The sequence below is a fragment of the Oncorhynchus mykiss genome, chromosome 5 (assembly GCF_057628025.1).
Source record: "Oncorhynchus mykiss isolate SJ-2025 chromosome 5, ASM5762802v1, whole genome shotgun sequence".
Taxonomy (NCBI): domain Eukaryota; kingdom Metazoa; phylum Chordata; class Actinopteri; order Salmoniformes; family Salmonidae; genus Oncorhynchus; species Oncorhynchus mykiss.
Window position 1 is genome coordinate 6,442,026 of NC_143026.1, and position 26,975 is coordinate 6,469,000.

General features: G+C 48.0%; 1 protein-coding gene across 4 annotated transcripts in view; it reads right to left on the minus strand.

The window, feature by feature from the left end:
- Window positions 1-26,975, minus strand: part of wdr7 (WD repeat domain 7) — a 314,307-nt gene that overhangs the window by 34,424 nt on the left and 252,908 nt on the right. For all 4 annotated transcript variants that reach the window (XM_036976656.2, XM_036976659.2, XM_036976658.2 and 1 more), the window contains 4 exons: window positions 11,662-11,779; window positions 10,636-10,785; window positions 10,380-10,462; window positions 8,813-8,912 (listed from right to left, as the gene is read on the minus strand). In XM_036976656.2, the coding sequence (XP_036832551.2) occupies window positions 8,813-8,912; window positions 10,380-10,462; window positions 10,636-10,785; window positions 11,662-11,779 (451 nt within the window). The remainder of the gene's footprint in view (window positions 1-8,812; window positions 8,913-10,379; window positions 10,463-10,635; window positions 10,786-11,661; window positions 11,780-26,975) is intronic.

Sequence of the window (26,975 nt, forward strand, 5' to 3'; positions counted from 1 at the left end):
GAGGGATAGAAGGGTGGAGGGATAGAGGAGTGGAGGGATAGAGGGGTGGAGGGTTAGAGAGGTGGAGGGATAGAGGGGTGGAGGGATAGAGGAGTGGAGGGATAGAGGGGTGGAGGGATAGAGGGGTGGCGGGTTAGAGGAGTGGAGGGATAGAGGAGTGGAGGAATAGAGGAGTGGAGGGATAGAGGGATAGAGGAGTGGAGGGTTAGAGGAGTGGAGGGATAGAGGGATAGAGGAGTGGATGGTTAGAGGAGTGGAGGGATAGTGGAGTGGAGGGATAGAGGAGTGGAGGGATAGAGGAGTGGAGGGAAAGAAGAGTGGAGGAATAGAGGAGTGGAGGGATAGTGGAGTGGAGGGTTAGAGGGGTGGAGGGATAGAGGAGTGGAGGGATAGAGGAGAGGAGGGATAGAGGAGTGGAGGGATAGAGGAGTGGAGGGTTAGAGAGGTGGAGGGATAGAGGAGTGGAGGGTTAGAGAGGTGGAGGGATAGAGGAGTGGAGGGATAGAGGGATAGAGGAGTGGAGGGTTAGAGAGGTGGAGGGATAGAGGAGTGGAGGGATAGAGGGATAGAGGAGTGGAGGGATAGAGGAGTGGAGGGTTAAAGAGGTGGAGGGATAGAGGAGTGGAGGGATAGAGGGATAGAGGAGTGGAGAGTTAGAGGGGTGGAGGGATAGAGGGTTAGAGGAGTAATTGACTTATCTATAGTGCTAGACCTCTAATCAATGACCATTCAAGCCAGAGTTAGAAGTCACGCTGACAGCGACGACACAGGATCCAAGGAGTGGAAAGAGTGCTCCATAACAAATCTCTCAGCCTCTCCTCTGCACACACACACACACACACACGATGGACGGTGAGCATGGGGCACCATTGTATTAAAAATAAATAGCTTCCTCGGGTTTGTGTTGTTCAGTAGATTCAATAACATACCAATTACAACAGACCCGCCCTCTCTGCCAGCCTCGTGGTTAAATATCAGTCAGATAGCAGACCTGTTGCCTATGTGTCGCTCTTATTCAATTAAATCAAAATATCAATCTATTAATAAATCATTAAAAACGTACAAACATTTTCCTAAATGTTTAAAAAAAAAAAGATATAATAATTATAATAATAATCACACCACTTTGTTAAAGGTGTTAAATCCATACTTATTACTACTCTTAATCTCCTATTAATCTGCAGTATGAATGCAAGGCTGTGACATTAGAAAACATCACATTAAAAACTGGACTTTAGAGGTTGAAAAACCATTTGTGATGTTAACACCAAATTTAAAAAATAAAAAAAAATAAAAACAGAGTTTCCTACTGAAACGCCTCACACACAGTAGATAGATGATGTTAACACCAGAGAGTTGAGATGCTTTATGATGTTGGACCAAGGGCACCACAGGCCAGAGAGGAGATTAACTATAAATATGGTGTGTGTGTGTGTGTGTGTGTGTGTGTGTGTGTGTGTGTGTGTGTGTGTGTGTAACCTTCTGTGTATACCTGTAAATAAACCCAAAGCCTGGATTTAAGGACAACACCTCTGGTCTCCACTCGTTTAAAGGAAGGATCTGACGTGTGTGTGTGTGTTTTTTCCACTAAAACCCTAGCAAGTCCTGTATATCCCCCCACTGTGAGGGTGATTACTACAGAGACTCTTCAGACTGGATGTGTCCCGAATTGCACCCTACTCCCTACGTAGTGGGCTACTTTTCACTAGGGTCCATAGGAATCGGGTCAAAACAAGTGCACTATATATGGAATAGGGTGCCATTTGGGAAGCATAACACTGTCTGTGGAGGCTCAGTGGGAGCTGGAGGATCCCTATTCTCCAGAGATGAAAGCTCCTGTTTCTGAGGGAGGGGGGGGGGGGGGGGGGGAGAGAGAGCGAGAGAGTGAGAGACCCAAACTTAAGGAAAGCTATCACTATGTACAGACTGTGACCATAGCCTTGCTATTGAGAGGCAGACCTGGCTCTCAGGAGAAGCTATGTGCTCAACTGCCCACAAAATGAGGTGGAAACTGAGCTGCACTTCCTAACCTCCTGCCCAATGTATGACCATATTAGAGAGACATATTTCCCTCAGATTACACAGATCCACAAAGAATTTGAAAACAAACCCGATTTTGCTAAACTCCCATATCTACTGGGTGAAATTCCACAGTGTGCCATCACAGCAGCAAGATGTGTGACCTGTTGCCACGAGAAAAGGGCAACCAGTGAAGAACACACACCATTGTAAATACAACCCATATTTATGTTTATTTATTTTCCCTTGTGTTCTTTAACCATTTGCACATCACATTTGAAATGTCTTCAATCTAGACACAATAACCCACAAATCAAAAACAAGCTTTTAGAAATATTTGCACATTAATTAAAAATGGAAATACCTTACTTGCATAAGTATTCAGACCACAATAATAATTTTATAAAATTTAAACAATAATAATGACATCACAATACTCCATAATGACATCACAATACCCCATAATGACATCACAATACCCCATAATGACATCACAATACTCCATAATGACAAAGGGAAAACTGGTTTAAAAATATAAAACTTTAAAAAAGGAACTTATTTACATAAGTATTCAGACCCTTTGCTATGAGACTCGATTGAGCTCAGATGCATCCTGTTTCCATTGATCATCCTTGAGATATTTCTACAACTTGATTGGAGTCCACCTGTGGTAAATTCTATTGATTGGACGTGATTTGGAAAGGCACACACCTGTCTATATAAGGTCCCACAGTTGACAGTGCATGTCAGAGCAAAATCCAAGCCATGAGGTCAAAGGACTCGATCAGGGGGAAGGGTACCAAAAAAGGTTGGCAGCATTGAAGGTCCCCAAGAACACAGTGGCCTCCATCATTCTTCAATGGAAGAAGTTTGGAACCACGAAGACTCTTCCTAGAGCTGGCCATCCGGCTAAACTGAGCAATCGGGGAGAAGGGACTTAGTCAGGGAGGTGACCAAGAACCCGATAATCACTCTGAAAGAGCTCCAGAGTTCCTCTGTGGAGATGGGAGAACCTTCCAGAAGGACAACCCTCTCTGCAGCACTCCAGCAATCAGGCCTATATGGTAGAGTGGCCAGACAGAAGCCACTCCTCAGTAAGTGGCACATGACAGCCAGCTTGGAGTTTGCCAAAAGGCACCTAAAGGACTCTGACCCTGAAAAACAATATTCTCTGGTCTGATGAAACCAAGATGGAACTCTTCAGCCTGAATGCCAAGCTTGACGCTTCTGGAGAAAACCTGGCACCATCCCTACGGTGAAGCATGGTGGTTGCAGCATCATGCTGTGAGGAAGTTTTTCAGCGACAGGGACTGGGAGACTAGTCAGGATCGAGGGAAAGATCTACAGAGCAAAGTACAGAGATCCTTGATGAAAACAGGCTTCAGAGCGCTCATCACCTCAGACTGGGGGCGAAGGTTCACCTTCCAACAGGACAACTACCCTTAAGCACACAGCCAAGACAATACAGGAGTGGTTTTGGGACAAGCCTCTGAGTGGCCCAGCCAGAGCCCGGGCTTGAACCCATTCAACTGTGACAGAGCTTGTGAGTATCTGCAGAGAAGAATGGGAGAAACTCCCCAAGCTTGTAGCGTCATACCCAAGAAGACTCAAGGCTGTAATTGCTGCTAAAGGTGCTTCAACAAAGTACTGAGTAAAGGGTCTGAATACTTAAGTAAATGTGATATTTCTGTTTGTTTTTTTTTCTTTTACATTTGCAAAACCTGTTTATTGGGTGTAGATTGATGACGGCAAATTAATAATTTAATACATTTAAGAGTCAGGCCGTAACGTAACAATGTGAAAAACGTCAAGGGATCTGAAGACTTTCCCAGAATACACCGACGTGGCAGGGGTCTCACACACACACACACACACACACACACACACACACACACACACACACAACCAAGGACTGTGAGCTCTCCTCCGTGAAAACCAGCTTCGTCGCGGACCAGGATGTCTTGCTCCCAGACAGACTAAACAACTTCCTCGCTTTGAGGACAATACAGTGCCACTGACACGGCCCGCTACCAAAACCTGCGGACTCTCCTTCACTGCAGCCGACGTGAGTAAAACATTTAAACGTGTTAACCCTCGCAAGGCTGCCGGCCCAGACGGCATCCCAGCCGCGCCCTCAGAGCATGCTGACCAGCTGGCTGGTGTGTTTTACGGACATATTCAATCTCCCACTTGCTTCAAGAGGGCCAGCATTGTTCCTGTTCCCAAGAAAGGTAAGGTAATTGAACTAAATGACCTTCACCCCGTATCACTCACCTCTGTCATCATGAAGTGCTTTGAGAGACTAGTCAAGGATCATATCACCTCTACCCTACCTGACACCCGTAGACCCACTTCAATTTAAATACCACCCCAACAGATCCACTGACGATGAAATCACCATCGCACTGCACACTGCCCTATCCCATCTGCCCTATCCCATCTGAACAAGAGGGATACCTATGTGAGAATGCTGTTCATTGACTACAACTCAGCTTTCAACACCATAGTACCTTCCAAGCTCGTCATTATGCTGGAGGCATGCTCTGAACCCCGCCTTGTGCAACTGGGTCCTGGACTTCCTGACAGGCTGCCCCCAGGTGGTGAAGGTAGGTAACAACACCTCCACTTTGCTGATCCTCAACACAGGGACCGCACAAGGGTGCGTTCTCAGCCCTCTCCTGTACTCCCTGTTCACCCATGACTGCGTGGCCACGCACACCTCCAACTCAATCATCAAGTCTGCAGACGACACTACAGTAGTAGGCTTGATTACCAACAACGACGAGACGGCCTACAGGGAGGTGGTGAGGGCCCTGGGAGTCTGGTGCCAGGAAAATAACCTCTCACTCAATGGCAACAAAACAAAAGGAGCTGATCACGGACTTCAGGAAACAGCAGAGGGAGCAGCCCACCTATCCACATCGACAGGATCGACAGGACCGCAGTGGAGAAGATGGAAAGTTTCAAGTTCCTCGGCGTACACATCACTGACAAACTGAAATGGTCCAGTCACACAAACAGTGTGGTGAAGAGGGCGCAACAGCGCCTCTTCAACCTCAGAAGGCTGAAGAAATTTGGCTTGGCACCTGAAACCCTCACAAACGTTTACAGATGGACATTTGAGAGCATCCTGTCGGGCTGTATCACCGCCTGGTATGGCAACTGCACCGCCCGAAACCGCAGGATTCTCCAGAGGGTGGTGCGGTCTGCACAACACATCACCGGGGGCAAACTACCTGCCCTCCAGGACACCTACAGCACCCGATGCCACAGGAAGGCCAAAAAGATAATCAAGGACAACAACCACCCGAGCCACTGCCTGCTCCCCCCGCTATCATCCAGAAGGCGAGGTCAGTACAGGTGCATCAAAGCAGGGACCGAGAGACTGAAAAACAGCTTCTACCTCAAGGCCGTCAGACTGTTTAATAGCCATCACTAGCACATTAGAGGGTGCTGCCCTATATACATAGACTTGACTGTGCATAGAGGGCACTGGCCACTTCAATAATGGAACACAAGTCACTTCAATAATGTTCACATATTTTGCTTTATTTTATTTACATTACTTTATTCTACTGTATTTTAGTCTATGCCGCTCTGACATTGCTCGTCCTAATATTTATAAGTTCTTAATTCCAATCCTTTACTTTAGATTTGTGTGTATTGTTGTGAAATAATCAGGCCTCTCCAGTCTCTCTGTTGGTCTGCTAGGTAATCAGGCCTCTCCAGAAACATAGCCTCTCTGATGGTCTGCTAGGTAATCAGGCCTCTCCAGAAACACAGCCTCTCTGTTGGTCTGCTAGGTAATCAGGCCTCTCCAGGAACACAGTCTCTCTGATGGTCTGCTAGGTAATCAGGCCTCTCCAGGAACACAGCCTCTCTGATGGTCTTCTAGGTAATCAGGCCTCTCCAGGAACACAGAATCTCTCTGTTGGTCTGCACTAGGTAATCAGGCCTCTCCAGGAACACAGTCTCTCTGATGGTCTGCTAGGTAATCAGGCCTCTCCAGGAACACAGCCTCTCTGATGGTCTTCTAGGTAATCAGGCCTCTCCAGGAACACAGAATCTCTCTGCTGGTCTGCTAGGTAAACAGGCCTCTCCAGGAACACAGAATCTCTCTGTTGGTCTGCACTAGGTAATCAGGCCTCTCTAGGAACACAGCCTCTCTGATGGTCTGCTAGGTAATCAGGCCTCTCCAGGAACACATAATCTCTCTGCTGGTCTGCTAGGTAAACATGCCTCTCCAGGAACACAGAATCTCTCTGCTGGTCTGCTAGGTAAACAGGCCTCTCCAGTAACACAGAATCTCTCTGCTGGTCTGCTAGGTAAACAGGCCTCTCCAGCCTCTCTGTTGGTCTGCTAGGTAATCAGGCCTCTCCAGGAACACAGCCTCTCTGATGGTCTGCTAGGTAAACAGGCCTCTCCAGGAACACAGCCTCTCTGTTGGTCTGCTAGGTAAACAGGCCTCTCCAGGAACACAGCCTCTCTGTTGGTCTGCTAGGTAAACAGGCCTCTCCAGGAACACAGCCTCTCTGATGGTCTGCTAGGTAAACAGGCCTCTCCAGGAACACAGCCTCTCTGATGGTCTGCTAGGTAAACAGGCCTCTCCAGCCTCTCTGCTGGTCTGCTAGGTAATCAGGCCTCTCCAGGAACACAGCCTCTCTGATGGTCTGCTAGGTAAACAGGCCTCTCCAGCCTCTCTGATGGTCTGCTAGGTAAACAGGCCTCTCCAGGAACACAGCCTCTCTGATGGTCTGCTAGGTAATCAGGCCTCTCCAGTCTCTCTGATGGTCTGCACTTGGTAATCAGGCCTCTCCAGCCTCTCTGATGGTCTGCACTAGGTAATCAGGCCTCTCCAGCCTCTCTGATAGTCTGCTAGGTAAACAGGCCTCTCCAGGAACACAGCCTCTCTGATGGTCTGCACTAGGTAATCAGGCCTCTCCAGGAACACAGCCTCTCTGATGGTCTGCTAGGTAATCAGGCCTCTCCAGGAACACAGAATCTCTCTGCTGGTCTGCTAGGTAATCAGGCCTCTCCAGGAACACAGAATCTCTCTGTTGGTCTGCACTAGGTAATCAGGCCTCTCCAGGAACACAGCCTCTCTGATGGTCTGCTAGGTAATCAGGCCTCTCCAGGAACACAGCCTCTCTGATGGTCTGCACTAGGTAATCAGGCCTCTCCAGGAACACAGCCTCTCTGATGGTCTGCTAGGTAATCAGGCCTCTCCAGGAACACAGAATCTCTCTGCTGGTCTGCTAGGTAATCAGGCCTCTCCAGGAACACAGAATCTCTCTGTTGGTCTGCACTAGGTAATCAGGCCTCTCCAGGAACACAGCCTCTCTGATGGTCTGCTAGGTAATCAGGCCTCTCCAGGAACACAGCCTCTCTGATGGTCTGCTAGGTAATCAGGCCTCTCCAGGAACACAGCCTCTCTGATGGTCTGCACTAGGTAATCAGGCCTCTCCAGGAACACAGCCTCTCTGATGGTCTGCTAGGTAATCAGGCCTCTCCAGGAACACAGTCTCTCTGATGGTCTGCTAGGTAATCAGGCCTCTCCAGCCTCTCTGATGGTCTGCTAGGTAATCAGGCCTCTCCAGGAACACAGTCTCTCTGATGGTCTGCTAGGTAATCAGGCCTCTCCAGCCTCTCTGATGGTCTGCTAGGTAATCAGGCCTCTCCAGGAACACAGCCTCTCTGATGGTCTGCTAGGTAATCAGGCCTCTCCAGCCTCTCTGCTGGTCTGCTAGGTAATCAGGCCTCTCCAGGAACACAGCCTCTCTGCTGGTCTGCTAGGTAATCAGGCCTCTCCAGAAACACAGCCTCTCTGCTGGTCTGCTAGGTAATCAGGCCTCTCTGATGGTCTGCTAGGTAATCAGGCCTCTCTGATGGTCTGCTAGGTAATCAGGCCTCTCTGATGGTCTGCTAGGTAATCAGGCCTCTCTGATGGTCTGCTAGGTAATCAGGCCTCTCTGATGGTCTGCTAGGTAATCAGGCCTCTCTAGGAACACAGCCTCTCTGATGGTCTGCTAGGTAATCAGGCCTCTCTAGGAACACAGCCTCTCTGATGGTCTGCTAGGTAATCAGGCCTCTCCAGCCTCTCTGCTGGTCTGCTAGGTAATCAGGCCTCTCTGATGGTCTGCTAGGTAATCAGGCCTCTCTGATGGTCTGCTAGGTAATCAGGCCTCTCTGATGGTCTGCTAGGTAATCAGGCCTCTCTGATGGTCTGCTAGGTAATCAGGCCTCTCTGATGGTCTGCTAGGTAATCAGGCCTCTCTAGGAACACAGCCTCTCTGATGGTCTGCTAGGTAATCAGGCCTCTCTAGGAACACAGCCTCTCTGATGGTCTGCTAGGTAATCAGGCCTCTCCAGCCTCTCTGCTGGTCTGCTAGGTAATCAGGCCTCTCTGATGGTCTGCTAGGTAATCAGGCCTCTCTGATGGTCTGCTAGGTAATCAGGCCTCTCTGATGGTCTGCTAGGTAATCAGGCCTCTCTGATGGTCTGCTAGGTAATCAGGCCTCTCTGATGGTCTGCTAGGTAATCAGGCCTCTCTAGGAACACAGCCTCTCTGATGGTCTGCTAGGTAATCAGGCCTCTCCAGGAACACAGCCTCTCTGATGGTCTGCTAGGTAATCAGGCCTCTCCAGCCTCTCTGATGGTCTGCTAGGTAATCAGGCCTCTGCTGGTTTGCTGTTCATTCATCACCCTCTTATCTTACATTGATTCCCCCCCCGCCCCTCGGTGCCCAGGCACAGGGTAGTGGTGTGTGTGTGTGTGTGTGTGTGTGTGTGTTTACCTGGCACTTGCCCGTGCGGACATCATAAAGGGCCACTGAACCCTGGCGGGCCCCGACGGCAATACGGTGACTCCGGTCGCAGTATCCCACCATGTAGAACCTGAACAGAATCGAAACACAGAACACAGAGGTCAGGGCTCATTCGTCACACGGCATTGGCCACCGTGGGTCGACCCTTTGACCCCTACAAACCCACAAGGGGTCGAAACCTTTCCCCCGAATCAACATTACAAGTAAATGAGAGGGCAGCGACTCTTTCTCTCTCTAAGGTCTTGTTAGTAACACTATCAGTACATCAATCGGTACAGATGTAAGAGCGAGACCGCCACTAACGCCACCAACAATTCACTGTTCTGTTACGAAACTCAAAATGGCCGCATGGAGGAGAGGATGTAAAATGGCGGTTGAAAGCTGTGATTTAGTCATGGCCGCCGCCTTCCGCTGTCATGGCTGCCGCCTTCCGCTGTCATGGCCGCCGCCTTCCGCTGTCATGGCCGCCGCCTTCCGCTGTCATGGCCGCCGCCTTCTGTCATGGCTGCCATTTCTCCATGAAGGTTTATATTTAGCTGACAAATGAACGACCATTTCAGTTGTTCATTTTTCTACTATTAGAAATATCAAATTAAAAATGAACAACTCGTCTCTATTACAGCAGCAATGTGCTCCAGTAGACATACCTGTGATAATTATTTCTTATTGAACCTTTATTTAACTAGGCAAGTCAGTTAAGAACAAATTCTTATTTACAATGACGGCTTAGGAACAGTGGGTTAACTGCCTTGTTCAGGGGCAGAACGACAGATTTGTACCTTGTCAACTCGGGGATTTGATCTTGCAACCTTTCGGTTACTAGTCCAACACTCTAACCACATGGAACGAGAACATGGAACGAGGACATGGAACGAGGACTGGGAACATGGAACGAGAACATGGAACGAGGACATGGAACGAGGACTGGGAACATGGAACGAGGACATGGAACGAGGACATGGAACGAGGACATGGAACGAGGACATGGAACGAGGACATGGAACGAGGACATGGAACGAGAACATGGAACGAGAACATGGAACGAGAACATGGAACGAGGACTGGGAACATGGAACGAGGACATGGAACGAGGACATGGAACGAGGACATGGAACGAGAACATGGAACGAGAACATGGAACGAGAACATGGAACGAGGACATGGAACGAGGACATGGAACGAGGACATGGAACGAGGACATGGAACGAGGACATGGAACGAGGACATGGAACGAGGACATGGAACGAGGACATGGAACGAGAACATGGAACGAGAACATGGAACGAGGACATGGAACGAGGACTGGGAACATGGAACGGGAACATGGAACGAGGACATGGAACGAGGACATGGAACGAGAACATGGAACGAGGACATGGAACGAGGACATGAAACGAGGACATGGAACGAGGACATGGAACGAGGACATGGAACGAGGACATGGAACGAGGACATGGAACGAGGACATGGAACGAGAACATGGAACGAGAACATGGAACGAGGACTGGGAACATGGAACGAGGACATGATTACTCACTTGCAAATAGCAGGGAAACACTCATTGAGGCCTTTCTTCTTCACCAGAGAGCCTTCGATGCAGTACATGATGATGTCCATTACCTAGAGGAAGGAAGAAGAGAGAAATACCCAGCATTAACCACCTGTCCCCCATCCAGTCACCTCAAACTAGAGCTTCTCATGGTGCTGCCATTCATTCTAAACTAAATAACAGTTAAATGAAGTTGAAGCGTGTGGTTGTATTGTAACGTGGAGAGACCAGGTCTTGGACGTACCTCGACCAGAAGGTCCACGACGTCAGTCGGCATCTTCTCAATGAGGATATCTATGACCCTGATGATCTCCGTCTTGGCTCGGCCCAGAGAGGTGGTGTGGACATTCTGCTGCGACTGGGAGTTAGCCTGCATGGCTGTGTGTCTGTGAACCTAACATACAGGATACAAAAAAACTGAGTTAAGGAGGGTAGGAGGAAGAGCTTAGGGGTAGGAGGAAGAGGTTAGGGGTAAGAGGTTAGGGGTAGGGGGAAGAGGTTAGGGGTAGGGGGAAGAGGTTAGGGGTAGGGGGAAGAGGTTAGGGGTAGGGGGAAGAGGTTAGGGGTAGGAGGAAGAGGTTAGGGGTAGGGGGAAGAGATTAGGGGTAGGGGGAAGAGGTTAGGGGTAGGGGGAAGAGGTTAGGGGTAGGAGGAAGAGGTTTGGGGTAGGAGGAAGAGGTTAGGGGGAAGAGGTTAGGGGGAAGAGGTTAGGGGGAAGAGGTTAGGGGTAGGGGGAAGAGGTTAGGGGGAAGAGGTTAGGGGGAAGAGGTTAGGGGGAAGAGGTTAGGGGGAAGAGGTTAGGGGTAGGGGGAAGAAGTTAGGGGGAAGAGGTTAGGGTTAGGGGTAGGGGGAAGAGGTTAGGGGGAAGAGGTTAGGGGGAAGAGGTTAGGGGGAAGAGGTTAGGGGTAGGGGGAAGAGGTTAGGGGTAGGGGGAAGAGATTAGGGGGAAGAGGTTAGGGGGAAGAGGTTAGGGTTAGGGGAAAGAGGTTAGGGGGAAGAGGTTAGGGGGAAGAAGTTAGGGGGAAGAGGTTAGGGGGAAGAGGTTCAGGGTAAGGGGAAAAGGTTAGGGGAAGGGTAATAGGGTAGGGGTGAGGGGTTAGGGGGAAGGGTAAGGGGGGGGTAAGGGGATGAAGGGGGGATGGGAGGAAAGGAAGGGGAAGGGCGAAAGGAAGGGCAGGGTGGAGTGTGAAAGCAGAAAGGTAATGTACAGAGTAGCAGAGGTTCAGGGGAGATGACATGGAGACATGAAAAACAGGAGGTCAGGTCTCACCTCTCTGGCGATGGTTGTGATGAATGCCGGTGGTCTGGCTGTGGCGATGAGAGAGAGAGCATGGCGTGCTGAGCGGGCCGAGTCGGCTGCTGGGTTAAGGGGCAGGCCCATTGTGATGCTAACCAGGCAGCCGGAGGGAGAGAGAGAGAGAGAGAGAGAGAGAGAGAGAGAGAGAGAGACGAGGAGAGAGAGAGAGAGAGAGAGAGAGAGGAGGAGGGACAGAGAGAGAGGGAGGGACAGAGAGAGAGGGAGGGACAGAGAGAGAGGGAGGGACAGAGAGAGAGGGAGGGACAGAGAGGAGGGACAGAGAGAGAGGGAAGGAGAGAGAGAGAGAGGAGGGACAGAGAGAGAGGGAGGGAGAGAGAGCGAGGAGGAGGGACAGAGAGAGAGGGAGGGAGAGAGAGAGGAGGAGGGACAGAGAGAGAGGGAGGGAGAGAGAGAGAGGAGGGACAGAGAGAGAGGGAGAGAGAGAGAGCGAGGAGGAGGGACAGAGAGAGAGGGAGGGAGAGAGCCGGAGGGAGGGAGAGAGAGATGTAGAGAGAGAGAGAGAGAGAGAGGTAGAGAGAGAGAGAGAGAGAGAGAGAGAGGTAGAGAGGTAGAGAGAGAGAGAGTGAGTTAGAGAGAGAGAGAGGTAGAGAGAGAGAGAGAGAGGTAGAGGTAGAGAGAGAGAGAGAGAGAGAGAGAGAGAGAGAGAGAGAGAGAGAGAGGTAGAGAGAGAGAGAGAGAGAGGTAGAGAGAGAGAGAGAGAGAGAGAGAGAGAGAGAGAGAGAGGTAGAGAGAGAGAGAGAGAGAGGTAGAGAGAGAGAGAGAGAGGTAGAGAGAGAGAGAGAGAGAGAGAGAGGTAGAGAGAGAGAGAGAGAGAGAGAGAGAGAGAGAGAGAGAGAGAGAAAGAGAGAGAGGTAGAGAGAGAGAGAGAGAGGTAGAGAGAGAGAGAGAGAGGTAGAGAGAGAGAGAGAGAGAGACAGAGAGAGAGAGAGAGAGACAGAGAGAGAGAGAGAGACAGAGAGAGAGAGAGAGACAGAGACAGAGAGAGAGAGACAGAGAGAGAGAGAGGGGAGGGAAAGAAAGGAGGTGTTAGAAGTACATAGTAAACAGATTAGCCACAGTTTATAATGTCAGGCCAAGGTCAATGGGATCACTCACACTGCACTGGCATAATGGACTCTCACAATGCACCGTAATTAGGTCCTTCTCAGGGTGGCTCAGCGTCCGTCAGGCAGCATAGCACGCAGAGGCCGCTGCCTGCCACACGGGCCCCTGCCACTAGCTAGCCTCGGAAATTGGGAATAGTTGTGGCATCTGTCTGAAATGGAGAGCGAGTGGCCCCCTTGTTAACAAATCATCTGGGCGAGTGGACCGAGTGAATATGCATTAGGAGGGGGTTAGGGGCAGTGGGGGGAAGGGGAGCAGAGGGGTGAACCACTTCAAAAGGCTGGGCTTATTGTGAGTGGACTGTTCTTTAGACACGCAGCTAAAGGACCTCCAGCACCAACCCCTGTCCTCGTCCCCACCCGACCCCCCCCCCCCCCCCCCCCCACATCAGACACGTTCCCAGCCCCTAGCCCTTCCCCATCCGCCCAGTCTCCCCCTCCAGGCCTGCACCGGCCTCAGCCAAGGCCCCCACCCCCCCACCCATCAACACACGGCCCAGTGCACTAGTGTTCCCCTCAGCGGGTCGACTGTGGCCTGGACTCATGGTCAAACAGCACAAGGTTAAACAGCCCGTATACAACAGACGCACAGCACCGTAAGAGACGGGGGGGGGGAAAACAGCTAAGAAACCGTTTGGTCTGTAGTTTATGATGGTCCAGTGGGGTTACAGTTCGTCTCCTCATGATGAATACACAACAACAACGGCAACACGGTTGTACACACGACATAAGGAACTGTTTTAAAAACGCCAGGGATCATTTAGCTGTTTTGATTTGGAATTTTAGGACCCCTGTAGGAAAATATATATATTTTTTAAATATTGCATTTGGCCTTTACTACAATAGCCCATAGAAAAGCATTGAATGACACATTCATTATTATTATTATATGGCAAATCATGAGGAATAAGGTTCTGAAGTGTCTATATATAGGAAATACACTACATGACCAAAAGTATGGGCTCGTCGAATATTTCCTTCCAAAATGATGGGTATTAATATAGAGTTGGTCCCCCCCCTTTGCTGCTATAACAGCCTCCCCTCTTCTGGGAAGGCTTTCCATTAGATGATGGTACATTGCTGCTATAACAGCCCTCCACTCTTCTGGGAAGGCTTTCCACTAGACGTTGGAACATTGCTGCTATAACAGCCCTCCACTCTTCTGGGAAGGCTTTCCACTAGATGTTGGAACATTGCTGCTATAACAGCCTCCACTCTTCTGGGAAGGCTTTCCACTAGATGTTGGAACATTGCTGCTATAACAGCCTCTCCTGGGAAGGCTTTCCACTAGATGTTGGAACATTGCTGCTATAACAGCCTCTCCTGGGAAGGCTTTCCACTAGACGTTGGAACATTGCTGCTATAACAGCCTCCACTCTTCTGGGAAGGCTTTTCCACTAGATGTTGGAACATTGCTGCTATAACAGCCTCAAATGTTTGTCTATGGAGATTGCATGGCGGTGTGCTTAATTTTTATACACCTGTCAACAACGGGTGTGGCTGAAATAGCCGAATCCACTAATGTGAAATGGTGTCTACATACTTGTCCACTACACACACGGCGCCTTGCACACACGGCGCCTTGCACACACTGCACACACTGCTCGGCAACGGACATGTACTCCTGAGGTGCTGACACGTTTCACCCTCTACAATCACTGTGATTATTTTTTGACCCAGCTGGTCATCTATGAACGTTTAAACATCTTGAAGAACGATCTGGTCTTAGTGGCCATGTTCTGTTATAATCTCCACCCGGCACAGCCAGTAGAGGACTGGCCACCCCACATAGCCTGGTTCCTCTCTAGGTTTCTTCCTAGGTTTTGGCCTTTCTAGGGAGTTTTTCCTAGCCACTGTGCTTCTACACCTGCATTGCTTGCTGTTTTGGGGTTTTAGACTGGGTTTCTGTACAGCACTTTGAGATATCAGCTGATGTACGAAGAGCTTTATCAATACATTTGATTGATTGATTGACTACACACACATTACACACGGCACATTACACACACTGCGACCTAAACATAATTTAGTAGCTAAATCTTCATCTCAACAAATAAATTAATATATTCTGAACATTTTAGATATTTTCTCTACAATGGATGCCACCTACTGTAATCCCCACAGGCAATAATAACATTATTTTAAATAATAGAAGTTCAAAAAAATAACATTATTTTAAAACATTGAAAAATGTGTTCTGAGACATTGGTGTTTCACTTGTTGCTTTCACTGGCTATTAAAATATTAATATATATAATATTATTAAAATGTGGTGAAATGTTTTAGTAAATATATTTACCTAACCATACTATTTTCTCCCTTCAATATATTAATGAACAATCATATTTGTTTTATTTTTATATATTGAACAAATTCCCTCTCAAGTAAAATGACGTACTCTATAATAGCAAAATAATTCAACATATCTGATGTTGATTTTACATTAATACAAATTATTTAAATATAAATAAATAAATAAATATATTAGATACGTCTATTTTCTTCAGTCATTTTGTTTTTCATTTTCAAAAAACGAGGTCAATTCCAACAAAATACGAGGAGTAAAATTATTATTATTTTTCTTCATTTGAGCTTTTCATTCTCACTTTCTCTCTCCTCTCACACATCAAACATTCAGAATCACACACACATATCAATATGTAAATGGGAAATATTGATATCAGCCATCTATACCATAGCCCAGCCGTTGTGGTAACATAGAATGTTCTATGTGGTCTACAGGTATATTTCAAAAGGTATCGGGTTAACTATTACATTAATGATAAACAGAGATGTTTTTTTTTTATTTTTAATATAAATGACATCTAACATGATAATGTATATATGTATATTTTTTATAACTATAATCTCAGACTTTTTATTCGTTCAAAATGATTTGCTTTCCGCCCTAGGTTGATAGGAGAGGCTATTCTATATAATAGTAGTGTACACACTCAAACCGCAAATAATACAAAACCAACATACATCTCTTCATTCCATTCTCTCACACAAACACACAGAATAAAATGGAAAAAATAATCTGTTGGACAAAGTTCAGAGTTGAAAAATGTAAATGGTATTTTTTGGGGGGGGGGGTAGGTGTTATATGTTTCATCATGAAAAAAGTGCTCAGATCTTTCCTTATGGAAAAGGGTTCATTTACTATTTGAGAGATCAGTAATTTACATGAACCTGACTAGCAGCCATTCCCTTTGTTAGAGAACCATCCATCCGTTGGTCGATGTAGTCAGTTCAAAGACAGAGCCAGTCAAGCATACGCATACAGACTCCTTTCTGATGTAAATTAGGTTCAATTTAGGTTCCGTATGAAAGGTGAAAAGACATGTTGTCCGGATGTTTTAAATACATACTTTTGCAGGACATTGAAATCAAGTTCATTTTTCGATTCTGAATGAGAGTTGAAAATACTTATTTATCCGGACGTCACAAATAAATAATTTTTCCAAACGCTGAAAATGTGTATTTTCCAGATGTTGAAATCAGGTGATTTTTTTTGGTTCTGAATGAAAATACCTTGAGTGTGGCACAGCGGTCTGAGGTACCGATCAATGCTAGAGGTGTCACTACAGATCCGGGTTTGATCCCGGGCTGTGTCGCAGCCGGGAGACCAATGAGGCAGCGCACAATGGCCCAGCGTCGTCCGGGTTAAGGGAGGGGTTTCTAGTGACTCCTGGTGGAGAGTGGGGCACAGTGCAGGCTGGCTTCGGTAGCCAGCTGTACGGTGTCTCCTCCGACACATTGGTGCGGCTGGCTTCCCGGGATTTTTTTGTTGTTGTTATGATCAGCTTGTCAAAAATTTACGGATATAAACTTAAAACCACTGATCATGACAATGGGGTGAAACAACCTGGACAGCAGTTGTGAGTAGACTGATTGTCCCATTCCATATTAAAACCACTAGTAGACTGATTGTCCCATTCCATATTAAAACCACTAGTAGACTGATTCCATATTAAAACTACTAGTAGACTGATTCCATATTAAAACCACTAGTAGACTGATTCCATATTAAAACCACTAGTAGACTGATTCCATATTAAAACCACTAGTAGACTGATTCCATATTAAAACCACTAGTAGACTGATTCCATATTAAAACCACTAGTAGACTGATTCCATATTAAAACCACTAGTACACTGATTCCATATTAAAACCACTAGTAGACTGATTCCATATTAAAACCACTAGTAGACTGATTCCATATTAAAACCACTAGTAGACTGATTCCATATTAAAACCACTAGTAGACTGATTCCATATTAAAACCACTAGTAGACTGATTCCATATTAAAACCACTAGTAGACTGATTCCATATTAAAACCACTAGTAGACTGATTCCATATTAAAACCACTAGTACACTGATTCCATATTAAAACCACTAGTAGACTGATTCCATATTAAAACTACTAGTAGACTGATTCCATATTAAAACCACTAGTAGACTGATTCCATATTAAAACCACTAGTAGACTGATTCCATATTAAAACCACTAGTAGACTGATTCCATATTAAAACCACTAGTAGACTGATTCCATATTAAAACCACTAGTAGACTGATTCCATATTAAAACCACTACTAGACTGATTCCATATTAAAACCACTAGTAGATTGATTCCATATTAAAACCACTAGTAGACTGATTCCATATTAAAACCACTAGTAGACTGATTCCATATTGTCCATTTCACTTTGACCTGTCCTGTTTTTAGCATATGTTGTTTGTTAACATGTCAGCACATTTTAAAATTTGATTGGCCACCATTCAGGTTAGGCTATATGATTGGCCACCATCCAGGTTAGGCTATTTGATTGGCCACCATTCAGGTTAGGCTATTTGATTGGCCACCATTCAGGTTAGGCTATTTGATTGGCCACCATCCAGGTTAGGCTATATGATTGGCCACCATCCAGGTTAGGCTATATGATTGGCCACCATTCAGGTTAGGCTATATGATTGGCCACCATCCAGGTTAGGCTATATGATTGGCCACCATCCAGGTTAGGCTATATGATTGGCCACCATTCAGGTTAGCTATATGATTGGCCACCATTCAGGTTAGGCTATATGATTGGCCACCATTCAGGTTAGGCTATATGATTGGCCACCATTCAGGTTAGGCTACTTGATTGGTCACCATCCAGGTTAGGCTATATGATTGGCCACCATTCAGGTTAGGCTATTTGATTGGAGAAACCTGCATGATGTAAAATGCATGATGTGTCCATCTCATTCCATTGTCATCCATTTTATCTCCAGCCTGAAGGCTACAGAAAAGGCCACCTAGTCTTTCTACCACATCCTGTATCTGCTACATGATTGATGTTAGATTATATTATTTTGACGGACTGTTAGTGGAGAGCAACAGCGATGTATCCCTCCAATAGCACAGAGGCATGCTGGGAATGGACAAGATTTGTATTTTGTGTCCCTTTGCCTTTGACTAAGTGGACACGGCTTACCACAGGGCGGCATTAGTGGTCACCTAAAAAGAAAATCTGAATCCTGACTAATGAGCAGACCGGCCGTGTGTGTGTGTGTGTGTCGGTGTGTGTGTGTGTGCGTAGTGTGTGTCGGTGTAGTGTGTGTGTGTGTGTTGGTGTAGTGTGTGTGTGTAATGTTGTATTTCTCCTCACATTTCTCTCTCTCTGTCCAGTGGGGTATAGGCCCTGTGATATCCAATAGGATTTCATATCTCTCTCTCTGTCCAGTGGGGTGTAGGCCCTGTGATATCCAATAGGATTTCATATCTCTCTCTCTCTGTCCAGTGGGGTATAGGCCCTGTGATATCCAATAGGATTTCATATCTCTCTCTCTGTCCAGTGGGGTATAGGCCCTGTGATATCCAATAGGATTTCATATCTCTCTCTCTCTGTCCAGTGGGGTATAGGCCCTGTGATATCCAATAGGATTTCATATCTCTCTCTCTGTCCAGTGGGGTATAGGCCCTGTGATATCCAATAGGATGTCATATCTCTCTCTCTCTGTCCAGTGGGGTATAGGCCCTGTGATATCCAATAGGATTTCATATCTCTCTCTCTGTCCAGTGGGGTATAGGCCCTGTGATATCCAATAGGATTTCATATCTCTCTCTCTGTCCAGTGGGGTATAGGCCCTGTGATATCCAATAGGATTTCATATCTCTCTCTCTCTGTCCAGTGGGGTATAGGCCCTGTGATATCCAATAGGATTTCATATCTCTCTCTCTCTGTCCAGTGGGGTATAGGCCCTGTGATATCCAATAGGATTTCATATCTCTCTCTCTCTGTCCAGTGGGGTATAGGCCCTGTGATATCCAATAGGATTTCATATCTCTCTCTCTGTCCAGTAAGGTATAGGCCCTGTGATATCCAATAGGATTTCATATCTCTCTCTCTGTCCAGTGGGGTATAGGCCCTGTGATATCCAATAGGATTTCATATCTCTCTCTCTCTGTCCAGTGGGGTATAGGCCCTGTGATATCCAATAGGATGTCATATCTCTCTCTCTCTGTCCAGTGGGGTATAGGCCCTGTGATATCCAATAGGATTTCATATCTCTCTCTCTGTCCAGTGGGGTATAGGCCCTGTGATATCCAATAGGATTTCATATCTCTCTCTCTGTCCAGTGGGGTATAGGCCCTGTGATATCCAATAGGATTGCATATCTCTCTCTCTCTGTCCAGTGGGGTATAGGCCCTGTGATATCCAATAGGATTTCATATCTCTCTCTCTCTGTCCAGTGGGGTATAGGCCCTGTGATATCCAATAGGATTTCATATCTCTCTCTCTCTGTCCAGTGGGGTATAGGCCCTGTGATATCCAATAGGATTTCATATCTCTCTCTCTGTCCAGTAAGGTATAGGCCCTGTGATATCCAATAGGATTTCATATCTCTCTCTCTCTGTCCAGTGGGGTATAGGCCCCGTGATATCCAATAGGATTTCATATCTCCCTCTCTGTCCAGTAAGGTATAGGCCCTGTGATATCCAATAGGATTTCATATCTCTCTCTCTCTGTCCAGTGGGGTATAGGCCCTGTGATATCCAATAGGATTTCATATCTCTCTCTCTGTCCAGTAAGGTATAGGCCCTGTGATATCCAATAGGACTTCATATCTCTCTCTCTCCAGTGGGGTATAGGCCCTGTGATATCCAATAGGATTTCATATCTCTCTCTCTGTCCAGTAAGGTATAGGCCCTGTGATATCCAATAGGATTTCATATCTCTCTCTCTCCAGTGGGGTATAGGCCCTGTGATATCCAATAGGATTTCATATCTCTCTCTCTCTCCAGTGGGGTATAGGCCCTGTGATATCCAATAGGATTTCATATCTCTCTCTCTGTCCAGTGGGGTATAGGCCCTGTGATATCCAATAGGACTTCATATCTCTCTCTCTCTGTCCAGTGGGGTATAGGCCCCGTGATATCCAATAGGACTTCATATCTCTCTCTCTGTCCAGTCAGGTATAGGCCCTGTGATATCCAATAGGACTTCATATCTCTCTCTCTCTCGCTGTCCAGTAACGTATAGGCCCTGTGATATCCAATAGGACTTCATATCTCTCTCTCTGTCCAGTGGGGTGTAGGCCCTGTGATATCCAATAGGATTTCATATCTCTCTCTCTCTGTCCAGTCAGGTATAGGCCCTGTGATATCCAATAGGATTTCATATATATATATATATATATATATATATGAAATCCTATACATCGAATACACCGAGCTGTCTGTCTACACTACTAGCACACAGCTCAGACACCCATGCATACCGCACAAGACATGCCACAAGAGGTCTCTTCACAGTCCCCAAGTCCAGAACAGACTATGGAAGGCACACAGTACTACATAGAGCCATGACTACATGGAACTCTATTCCACAGTACTACATAGAGTCATGACTACATGGAACTCTATTCCACATCAAGTAACTCATGGAAGCAGTAAAATTTGATTTAGAAAGCAGCGGAACCAGGCGTTAGCCTGTTAGCCTGTGTAGCAGCGGAACCAGGCGTTAGCCTGTTAGCCTGTGTAGCAGCGGAACCAGGCGTTAGCCTGTTAGCCTGTGTAGCAGCGGAACCAGGCGTTAGCCTGTTAGCCTGTGTAGCAGCGGAACCAGGCGTTAGCCTGTTAGCCTGTGTAGCAGCGGAACCAGGCGTTAGCCTGTTAGCCTGTGTAGCAGCGGAACCAGGCGTTAGCCTGTTAGCCTGTGTAGCAGCGGAACCAGGCGTTAGCCTGTTAGCCTGTGTAGCAGCGGAACCAGGCGTTAGCCTGTTAGCCTGTGTAGCAGCGGAACCAGGCGTTAGCCTGTTAGCCTGTGTAGCAGCGGAACCAGGCGTTAGCCTGTTAGCCTGTGTAGCAGCGGAACCAGGCGTTAGCCTGTTAGCCTGTGTAGCAGCGGAACCAGGCGTTAGCCTGTGTAGCAGCGGAACCAGGCGTTAGCCTGTTAGCCTGTGTAGCAGCGGAACCAGGCGTTAGCCTGTTAGCCTGTGTAGCAGCGGAACCAGGCGTTAGCCTGTTAGCCTGTATAGCAGCGGTACCAGGCGTTAGCCTGTTAGCCTGTATAGCAGCGGTACCAGGTGTTAGCCTGTTAGCCTGTATAGCAGCGGTACCAGGTGTTAGCCTGTTAGCCTGTATAGCAGCGGTACCAGGTGTTAGACTGTTAGCAGCGCTACCAGGTGTTAGACTGTGACACAGTGCCTCACACACAAACACAATTGTTCAAGCCAGCCATAGTGTTTCAGCTCAACATGACGGTCTAATAATTAAAGCATAAATGGCTGGGGGAGGAAAAATAGAGACAGAGAGAGAGACAGAGAGAGAGCGAAAGACAGAAACAGAGCGAGAGCGAGAGACAGAGAGAGAGAGCGAGCAAGAGCGAGAGACAGAGAGAGAGAGAGAGAGAGGTGTTCAGACAATAGGCTTAACCACAGTGCCACCTATACTTGTGTTTTAGAATAGGAAATTCATGTGCAATCCCTGACCATCCCTAACCTGACCTGACCATCCCTAACCAGCCCTGACCATCCCTAACCATCCCTAACCCTCCCTGACCAGCCCTGACCATCCCTGACCAGCCCTGACCATCCTTGACCATCCCTGACCAGCCCTAACCATCCTGACCATCCCTGACCAGCCCTGACCATCCCATCCCTGCCCTGACCAGCCCAGCCCTAAACAGCCCTGACCATCCCTAACCAGCCCTGACCATCTTTAACCATCCCTAACCAGCCCTGACCATCCCTGACCAGCCCATCCCTGCCCTGACCAGCCCATCCCTGCCCATCCCTAACCAGCCCTGACCATCCCTAACCAGCCCTGACCATCCCTGACCAGCCCTAACCATCCCTAACCAGCCCTAACCAGCCCTGACCATCCCTGACCTACCCAGCCCATCCCAGCCCATTCCTGACCAGCCCTTCGCAGCCCTGCCCATTCCTGCCCTGCCAAGCCCAGCCCAGCCCTGACCAGCCCATTCCTGCACTGACCAGCCCATCCCTGACCAGCCCAGCCCATTCCAGCCCAGCCCTGACCAGCCTGATGGGTGTCGATGTATTCAGGCCAGATAATTAGACTAGAGAGGTAGTGGGAGATAGCAGGACAAAGCATCAGAGGCTGGCTTCATGACTACAGCAAAACATGCAATAACTACACACATTGTAAGGTGTACCTATATGGCTGCTCAAATAATGATGAAACACCTGATAGTTTGATTTACAGAACCAGTGAAAAGTTTGGACACGCCTCATTCAAGGGTTTTTCTACATTTTCTACATTGTAGAATAACATCACAACTATTACGTAACACATTTGGAATCATGAAGTAACCAAAAAAAAGTATATTTATATTTTAGTTTCTTCAAAGTAGCTACCCTTTTTGCCTTGACAGCTTTGCACACTCTTGGCATTCTCTCAACCAGCTTCATGAGGTAGTCACCTGGAATGCATTTCAATTAACAGGTGTGCCTTCTTAAAAGTGAATGTGTGGAATTTCTTTCCTTCTTATTGCGTTTGAGGCAATCAGATGTGTTGTGACAAATTAGGGGTGGTAATACAGAAGATAGCCCTATTTGGTAAACGACCAAGCCCATATTATGGCACGAACAGCTCAAATAAGCAAAGAGAAATGACAGTCCATCATTACTTTAAGACATGAAGGTCAACTCAATATGGAACATTTCAAGAACTTTCTTCAAGTGCAGTCGCAAAAACCATCAAGCGCAATAATGAAACTGGAAGACCCAGAGTTACCTCTGATGCAGAGGATACGTTCATTAGAGTTACCAGCCTCAGAAATTGCAGCCCAAATAAATGCTTCACAGAGTTCAAGAAACAGATACATCTCAACATCAGCTGTTCAGAGGAAACTGTGTGAATCAGGCCTTCATGGTCAAATTGCTGCAAAGAAACCACTACTAAAGGACACCAATAAGAAGAAGAGACTTGCTTGAGCCAAGAAACACGAGCAATGGACATTAGACCGGTGGAAATCGGTCCTTTGCTCTGGAAGAGTCCAAATTTGAGACTTTTGGTTCCAACCGCCGTGTCTTTGTGAGACGCAGAGTAAGTGAACGGATGATCTCCGCAAGTGTGGTTGCCACTGTGAAGCATGGAGGAGGAGGAGGGATGGTGCTTCGCTGGTGACACTTGTTAGTGATTTAATTCGTTGAGAGAACGCCAAGACGGTGCAAATCTGTCAAATCAAGGCAAAACTTTGAAGAAACTAAAATATAAAAACAAAATATACTTTCGAGTTACTTCATGACTCCATATGTGTTATTTCATAGTTTTGATGTCTTCACTATTATTCTAAAATGTAGAAAATAGTAAAAATAAAGAAAAACCCTTGAATGAGTAGGTGTGTCCAAACTTTTGACCGGTACTGTACATTTTATACATTTATATAATCTAGATCAATCATCATTTTGAGATATTTGGCAAAAGTATCCAATGTGCAAATAAAATCTTTGTCTAAATTGATAGATGTTATTTTGTGTGGTTTTTGAATTGCCGCTATGTAGGAAAGGAAAGGGGGGGATACCTAGTCAGTAGCATTCAACTGAAATGTGTCTTACCAACCCAAACCCCCTGAATCAGAGGTGTGTTTGGGGGGGGGACGGGACTCCCTTAATCCATGTCATCAGCACCAGGGGGGGCAGTTGTTGTTCAAGGTTAATTGCCTTTGCTCAAGGGCAGGATCACTGAGTTTTACACCTTGCCGGCTCGGGGATTCGAACGAGAGACTTTTCAGTTCCTGGCAGAATGCTCTTCACCACTCGGCTAAATGCCGTAGTAACAGTAGGAGATGCAGGACATAGACACACACACACCGCGATGTATCAGCGTGATTTATTGGTTGTAAATGAACAGACAGACAGACGGACTCAGTGTCTCCGTCAGCATCAGGCCGATCCTCCTGCCAATACCTGATCAATGACTTCGTAATGTATTTCCCAAGACAGAAGTCCAGCTCCCGTACAGTACCGAGGGAGGCGTTACGGTAAGAGCCCAGCCAGCCCATGTTCTATACAGAGGAGGGAGGGAGGCATAACGGTAAGAGCCCAGCCAGACCATCTTCTATAGAGAGGAGGGAGGGAGGCGTTACGGTAAGAGCCCAGCCAGCCCATCTTCTATAGAGAGGTGGGAGGCGTTACGGTAAGAGCCCAGCCAGCCCATGTTCTATACAGAGGAGGGAGGGAGGCGTTACGGTAAGAGCCCAGCCAGCCCATCTTCTATAGAGAGGTGGGAGGTGTTACGGTAAGAGCCCAGCCAGCCCATGTTCTATACAGAGGAGGGAGGGAGGCATAACGGTAAGAGCCCAGCCAGACCATCTTCTATAGAGAGGAGGGAGGGAGGCGTTACGGTAAGAGCCCAGCCAGCCCATCTTCTATAGAGAGGTGGGAGGCGTTACGGTAAGAGCCCAGCCAGCCCATGTTCTATTCAGAGGAGGGAGGGAGGCGTTACGGTAAGAGCCCAGCCAGCCCATCTTCTATAGAGAGGAGGGAGGGAGGGAGGCGTTACGGTAAGAGCCCAGCCAGCCCATCTTCTATACAGAGGAGGGAGGGAGGCGTTACGGTAAGAGCCCAGCCAGCCCCTCTTCTATAGAGAGGAGGGAGGGAGGCGTTACGGTAAGAGCCCAGCCAGCCAGCCAGCCCATCTTCTATACAGAGGAGGGAGGGAGGCGTTACGGTAAGAGCCCAGCCAGCCCATGTTCTATACAGAGGAGGGAGGGAGGCGTTACGGTAAGAGCCCAGCCAGCCCATCTTCTATAGAGAGGTGGGAGGTGTTACGGTAAGAGCCCAGCCAGCCCATGTTCTATACAGAGGAGGGAGGGAGGCATAACGGTAAGAGCCCAGCCAGACCATCTTCTATAGAGAGGAGGGAGGGAGGCGTTACGGTAAGAGCCCAGCCAGCCCATGTTCTATTCAGAGGAGGGAGGGAGGCGTTACGGTAAGAGCCCAGCCAGCCCATCTTCTATAGAGAGGAGGGAGGGAGGCGTTACGGTAAGAGCCCAGCCAGCCCATCTTCTATACAGAGGAGGGAGGGAGGCGTTACGGTAAGAGCCCAGCCAGCCCCTCTTCTATAGAGAGGAGGGAGGGAGGCGTTACGGTAAGAGCCCAGCCAGCCAGCCAGCCCATCTTCTATACAGAGGAGGGAGGGAGGCGTTACGGTAAGAGCCCAGCCAGCCCATCTTCTATAGAGAGGAGGGAGGGAGGCGTTACGGTAAGAGCCCAGCCAGCCCATCTTCTATACAGAGGAGGGAGGGTACAGTACCGTAAGGAGCTAAATACTCCACTTGTTAACACATAGATGATAACACATGAAGCATTATATATACTGTATCAAGCAAAGGTCGCCAGGTAGCAGTTGTAAATGAGAACGTGTTCTCAACTAGCCTAACTGGTTAAATAAAGGTGAAATTAAAATGTAAAAAATGTCACCACCTCCACACAGGGAGATGGCGGTTTTGTTAGGGTCACAAGGGGTGGTGTCGTACTACTGAGACAAAGACAACTCTCTCTGTAACGCAGCACAAAGGTGTCTGTCTGTAACTGTGTCTGTCTAGACCGGCTTCACAACTCCCCTCATCAACCTGGCTCCTCAATCCCTCCTCAACCTCGTTTCTCAAATCCCTCCTCAACCCGACTCCTCAGTCCCTCCTCAACCCGACTCCTCAGTCCCTCCTCAACCCGACTCCTCAGTCCCTCCTCAACCCGACTCCTCAGTCCCTCCTCAACCCGACTCCTCAGTCCCTCCTCAACCCGACTCCTCAGTCCCTCCTCAACCCGACTCCTCAGTCCCTCCTCAACCCGACTCCTCAGTCCCACCTCAACCCGACTCCTCAGTCCCACCTCAACCCGACTCCTCAGTCCCACCTCAACCCGACTCCTCAGTCCCACCTCAACCCGACTCCTCAGTCCCACCTCAACCCGACTCCTCAGTCCCACCTCAACCCGACTCCTCAGTCCCACCTCAACCCGACTCCTCAGTCCCACCTCAACCCGACTCCTCAGTCCCACCTCAACCCGACTCCTCAGTCCCACCTCAACCCGACTCCTCAGTCCCACCTCAACCCGACTCCTCAGTCCCACCTCAACCCGACTCCTCAGTCCCACCTCAACCCGACTCCTCAGTCCCACCTCAACCCGACTCCTCAGTCCCACCTCAACCCGACTCCTCAGTCCCACCTCAACCCGACTCCTCAGTCCCACCTCAACCCGACTCCTCAGTCCCACCTCAACCCGACTCCTCAGTCCCACCTCAACCCGACTCCTCAGTCCCACCTCAACCCGACTCCTCAGTCCCACCTCATCCCGACTCCTCAACCCGACTAAGCAATCTCTCCTCAACCCGACTCCTCAATCCATCCTCAACCCGACTCCTCAATCCCTCCTCAACCCGACTCCTCAATCCCTCCTCAACCCGACTCCTCAATCCCTCCTCAACCTAACTCCTCAATCCCTCCTCAACCTGACTCCTCAATCCCTCCTCAACCTGGCTCCTCAATCCCTCCTCAACCTGGCTCCTCAATCCCTCCTCAACCTGGCTCCTCAATCCCTCCTCAACCTGACTCCTCAATCCCTCCTCAAACGGACTTCTCAATCTCTCCTCAAACGGACTCCTCAATCTCTCCTCAACCTGACTCCTCAATCTCTCCTCAA